Source organism: Poecilia latipinna, unplaced genomic scaffold, assembly GCF_001443285.1.
Source record: "Poecilia latipinna isolate Pla-1442-1.1 unplaced genomic scaffold, P_latipinna-1.0 Scaffold1518, whole genome shotgun sequence".
In the NCBI taxonomy this organism is placed as follows: Eukaryota; Metazoa; Chordata; class Actinopteri; order Cyprinodontiformes; family Poeciliidae; genus Poecilia; species Poecilia latipinna.
In genome coordinates, this window is record NW_015114134.1 from 46,163 (window position 1) to 52,360 (window position 6,198).

General features: G+C 37.0%; 1 protein-coding gene across 1 annotated transcript in view; it reads right to left on the bottom strand.

Annotated features, from left to right (window-relative positions):
• The window catches only part of LOC106963291 (receptor-type tyrosine-protein phosphatase N2-like), a 141,837-nt gene that overhangs the window by 26,206 nt on the left and 109,433 nt on the right, over positions 1 to 6,198 (bottom strand). The window contains exons 12-13 of the mRNA XM_015058125.1: positions 3,894 to 4,041; positions 1,961 to 2,034 (exon numbers count right to left, since the gene is read on the bottom strand). Of these exons, the coding sequence (XP_014913611.1) occupies positions 1,961 to 2,034; positions 3,894 to 4,041 (222 nt within the window). The remainder of the gene's footprint in view (positions 1 to 1,960; positions 2,035 to 3,893; positions 4,042 to 6,198) is intronic.

A 6,198-nucleotide genomic window follows, 5' to 3' on the forward strand; every position in this document is an offset into this window, starting at 1 on the left:
AAAAAAAGGGGGTTGTGACTTAAAAGGGCTTTAAACCCAACCCAAGATCCCAAAAAAAAAAAAAAAAAAAAAAAAACGTTGGGTGGAAACTGCTGAAATTTTGCAAAAAATGCCAAGACGAGGGTTGTGTCTGCACTTTCCTTTGAACTATTCCTCACCCTAATGATGCTGTACATCCAGGATCTCTCGCATCATTCGTGGTCGAGACTTTGCCTTCTTTTTTTTTTTTTTGGCCTTTTTTCTAATGCTAGATGTCACCCTGTGCTCAGCAAGGAGCACAGATACACTCCCCTCCCCCGCGTGACCTTTCATTCCCAGAACGAAGTGCCAGATTATTTACTGAAAGCCCCCTGAAGTAAATTAGAAAGAAGAAGCCACGGCAACAGGCATAATTATTACAGTTTTTCTCAGGTCACACCCTTTTGTGCTGCAATTATTGTCCTTTCATTCTCATATTGCCGCATACCCCAATACTTCAAACATATTCTTTAAACCATAACTGAGGTGTCTTGGAGAACTTTTCTAATCCTTCTAATCAAGAGATACGCTCATTGATTCACCACCAATCGGAATCAACCCATTTCCCTTCGATTGGCTCAAAATGGTGCTTGGCAAAAATCAAATTGAAAAAAAAAAAAAATCTCTGTTCTAATGTGAATCTTTACAAACTTCTATTCCAGACTGATGAACTCAGTGACAATTTTACCAACTATGAAATTAAATGTTGCACCCTGACACTGTTTTAAGATAAACATAAGATAAACATAGCTCTATGAATATGCTGGTACATAATCAAGTGATATAAATAGGTCTCCATTGTTGGTTTCTGAATAGTAATAGGCTTTTAGAGCAGCTGTGTGTGTGTGTGTGTGTGTGTGTGTGTGTGTGTGTGCCATCCTCATCTGTCGGCTAAGGAAAATTTTGGCACTGTATTTGAAATGCATAGCTTCCTGTTCGCTTTGATGGAATCCCTTCTCGGTGGCCTCGGGGGAAATCATGGCTGACAATGGTTTTTGGGGAAAAGAAATAAAACAAAAAAAAACAAAAAACATACAGACACAAAAATAAGTCGTAGCGTTCTCCAATATGGATCTCTTTCTGTATTTGCATGGGATGTGTTTTGTCAGTCAGAAAATGTGGAATTTTTCATGAGTGAGAGTGGAAAGCAAGGTATTGGTTGTAAAAGTGATCTGACATATTCACTGGTGCTTGCTGTGAATATATTCCATTCTTTTATATGGAATATAAAAGAAAACGGATCAGCAACAATTTAATCCAGACAACAACTTACAGCTGCAAAATAATTCGCAGTCCTTTAAAACCAAAAAAAACCAAAAAAAAAAACATAAGCCTTCTCCACATTTTCTCACATTATAATCACAAACCTGTCTGTAATCTATTCAAATTTAATGTCATAAACTAATATAAAGTTGTAAATAACTGACAAAAACTGATTTTCACATGTTTTAACATATGAAACTCTGAAGAGTGTTTTGTTTGAATTAGCTGCCTTCACCCCTTAATACAAGCCATTGCAAAAAAAAAAAGTAAAAATAACTCTTTCGAAAACAAAATGTGTTAGTTGCGCAAAACAGACAACACTGTGGCGACATAATGCTGTCCGGATGCTTTTCTTCAGCATTAGTCGACAGAGGACCATCTTAGATGTAAATCTGTTATAAAATGCAAATAAGTTGAGATGTGCACCCATAATGAGCCATTCTGAAAAGGCTTCCTCTTGTGTTAGAATGGCCCAATCAAAGTCCAGATCTAAATCTGAGGTTAGAAATGAATGTTCCTATAATGCTTTCATTCAATCTGATTGGACGTCTTCACAATTATGTACTGTTTTGTGTTGATCTGTCACATTAAATGTGTCAGGACTGTGATTGTTCCATGTCAGAATGTGAAACAGGTGTGAGCATTAGCATGTAGTGCAACTAAAATAAGCACTACTTACTATGGGACTGGCATTGATGTAATCCGAGTTGCTGTGGTTGTTCTCTGATTTCAAGGTGATCCGGGAATGATCATCTGAAATGAAGATGCATAATTCATCTGTACAAGTTTCAACATCCTTTCCTTCCTGCACAGCAACTGCAGGATTTTTGAACAGCAGCACCAGAACATGAAAACTGAAGGACGTTCAGTTTCACCAGACTTTCATCAGACACAAAAACACACACAAGGTGTCTCCAAACCTCTCCCTTCACCCTAAATAAAAGATTTTTTGACCCTAACAAGGTTTGGTTTTAATCTGTCAAACTGACATTTCTAAACAATGCCAACTTGAAAAAAGCCTCGAGATTAATTTGCAATGAAGACACCTGTTTGGTATTCTTGTGAGACACAGTGTTGAATTTAAAAGATACTTACAAATAGGCACGATTAAAACTTAGTCAACATTCATTTGGCTCAACCCTAAATAATATCCTACATTGATGTTTAATAAATGTTTTTTTTAAGTAGATCTGCACTAATTTGGATATAATTTTTTTACACATTTGGAAAAAAATCTCAGTCCAGATGGGCTCTGAAATACCAACTAAAAGACTGAGATATTTATGCCATGCCAGTAGGTGGCAATAATGTTACCACTGACATCAAAACTCAGAGGAAGAACATCCTCGACAGACTGAAGTACTGCTGGGCTAAAGATTCTTTCAAAATCATGAAGTTTGTCACATTATTTTTGCTTTACACAGATTTTTTTTGTTGTTGATATATGATTAACAATAAGAAGAAAATCACCATCAAAAGCAGAATCATGTTATACATATATTACAGATTATTTCAAAGGTGCTAAATAATTGCAGGAGTCGCCCCCCACTGGCCATTAGAGGACGTGGATTTACTTTTTCACGTCAACACTTTTAGCCATCTTTTGCTAAAAGTCATGGTTTTTCCTTTGCTAAGTTCATCACCTTTACCTTAACTCTTTAAAGAGGTCCTTGATCTAAATAGGAACCTGTAGCGTTTCAGATGGTAAGATGAACTTTTAAAAACCTGCTAAACTGAATACTACAAAGCAGAGATTTAGTATCTTAGAAAACACAGCAATAAGAAACAAGTACCGGGAACACACAGGGGAAAAAAACACTCAACTAAGAACAAATCTAAGTAAAATGGAAGAAAATAGAACAGAAACAAATCTTAATCCATTTGGGCAACTTGTGATTAGTCGGACTGGAATGTCTCTGAAAGTAGAAACAAAGAATCTTCTTTTTTTTTTTTCCTTGCATTTTGCATTTCTCTAAATGAATGAATAGTTGTTAGGATTATTATTTATTGTTTTTTGTTTTAAATAAGCCAGTGATGCTTTGGCTTGCCAGACTTATAGCTGTGACCAACTGTCACTGCAACTGCTTCCTACAGTATCCACCCCCCGCCCCCCCCAAAAAAGGGTCCCTGGTGCCACATTTGTATAAAAACAAACTTAAAGGGAGGTTTTTCAAGGGCTGTTCAGCCAACTTGTAGTCAAGACTTTGACTTTGTCACCCTCACTGCCATAACAAGAAGATACAGCTTCATATCACATTTAATTTTATTAATACAGTACAAAGTGTTTTAAAGACACTTAGGGTACATATTTATAGATATATATGTAGACAGAGACAGATTTTCAAGGAGGGATTTATAAAGTAAGTGTAATAGACACTTTTTGGCAAGACAGCTGCCAGTGATTGTTTGCTTTGGAAGCATATTTTCCAAAGTATTGTTCTGGCCTGTTTATCAGTCTGCTTTTATACTCCATCTGTTTAAAGAAAGTGATGCAAACACATTGCTGACCCTTCATTCTTCCCATCTTGGACATAATAGAGACACTTTCACAAGCCAAACAGAACAACACCAACAAAAAGGAAAAGAAAGTAACAGATCTGAGGCAAACTTACAAACGACCACGGCATCAGCTCGGTTCCTCTTGGAGTTCTGCTCGCCTTGGCCAACGCTGCAGGCGCTGGGCTCGGCCTGGTAGGAGCACAGCGCCTCCCACTCGCGCTCCAGACGGTTCTTGTTCTTCAAGTGGTCCTCCATGTACGACTGGAGGGAGAACGGAGAGACCATTTTAAACAAGAAGCCAGAGCAAAAAGGAAAAAAAAAAAAAAATCATTTTCTACTGCGGTTTCAAGTCATTGCTTATTGTTGTGTATCAATCAAAATTCTGAAAATAGTAACCGAACAATAAAAATAGCAAATTATGATTCCTGAGCAGCTCGGGAAAGAGAAGGAAGATACCGAGGATCAAAGTAGGGAAGGGCGTCATAATGTTGGCATATCTGTGCATGTGTGTTTGACCAAGAAACACACATAGACACACACTCGCACTCATACACACTGACACAATTAGGACTCCTGAAAGGTTTGTCTGCTTTGGAAATACTTCAGGGGTGTTTCAATCACGTCCCTCACTGCTTGCACAGCCGCTGATAAGATTGTCTGCATTTAAGCCGTCGGTTGGAGAAGACAAAATTGAATTCGCTCTAGAGACAAAGATGGAGAAAGAAAAAAGGGGGAGGGGCAAGTAGCAGCCTGCCTGCATGCGCGCACGCACGTCTGTGTGTGTGTGTGTGTGTGTGTGTGTGTGTGCAGTCTGCTAAACCAGGGCAAGTCTTATGGAGCTTAGAGTTTGTGCTGGCAAGGAGATTCTTATTCTTTTTATTCTTTTTTTTAGTGTGGAACATTATTCCTGTATCATGGCTCTCTTTCCGATGGGGGTTAGATGGTTCAGTCCGCCTATTGTGCGAGAGAGAAGATTACAGACTCATAAACTGATGTCAGGGATCAGCTGGCTAATACAATGACAATGATACCCAGATGTGCCGTGTTTTTATCCCGTATTAAGAGCGGTATATAGGTAGGCCGGGCAAAGAGGTGATGCTCCGCTTTCGCTACATCGAATTCATTCATTCATCCTGCCTGTCAGCCACAAAGAAAATCTTTGAAAAAGGAAAGTGACAATTACTTCCAAAAAGATAATCACAAATAAGCTTGTCCGACAGAATAATAGGCTATTAGCCTGTGAGACATCAGGAGTGTAAATTGAGGTGACTTTTCTATAAATGTTCCTCTAAAAATTCTGTTTTTATAACATTCTTGACATACAAACAGGTTTACTGTACTTGTACATGTTATGTTCCACAAATTAGGCAACAATATCATTCGGATATGTGGTAAAGGGGTATTTCACAACATTTTAATAGAACACACCAACCAGAATGAACCAAACTTTCAGTCAGAGATTAGCTGATTGGAAGCTAGAAAAGCAGATCTTTTTACTGATCAGTGAATGTCCCACACATAAGTACTAAACCGGGCGCTGACAAGATCTGTGGTTTGGGTGTTTTTAATTTGGGAACAAGACTCGGTTAGCTATTCTCAGAATCACTGAGGAGTTTAAAAACGGAGCCAAAGGAGGCAGAAATGCTGCAAGAAGATTCTGGGAAGAAAAGTTTACCTTCTATTTTCTAGCTACTGTTTGTTCAGAAACTGACAGAGAGAGTTCAGGGAAAAAATATGAAGATAAATTCACAGAGGTGGTGCTCCGCTTGTACACTACTATATTTCAATCTGTTGAAGACTCATGTTTGATAATTTATTGTCTACTTTGCAGTCTATTTCATGAAAAGGAGTGGAAGGAATATACTTCTTTTTAGTAGTGTTGTTATTATTATGGGTATTTATGTTCCACAATCTGTGATGCAGAGAGACACAGCTCTAAAACTCTTTTTTTTAAGGCTTTGTTTTACTTTATTGTAAAACGTTTTCCAAACCACTTCAATTCTGAATGTTGGTGTAAAGTATTTTCTTGTTATTCATTGTTCTACAATGACATTAGAAGCAGCTAAAATTTGTATCGGAAGGTCAAGTCTTTACAAAATTGGTGAACAGATCCCAGTCACAAAACTTATTAGTGCAAGCTTATTCGCAAACTTAGATTTTCTTTTCTTAAAAATTGTGGAAGATATAGTTTTATTTCAGCAGCGAATACAACAATATAAAAATAAAGAATGAATTAGTTGGACAAACAAATCAAGTTGTACTGTGTCATTTCAATATTAATACATTTAAAAGGTCATTTTTGATAGAAATTTTAATTCATATATCCTCTGATATATATATATATATATATATATATATATATATATATATATATATATATATATATATTTTATATGTATATATAGAATTTCTTCACAG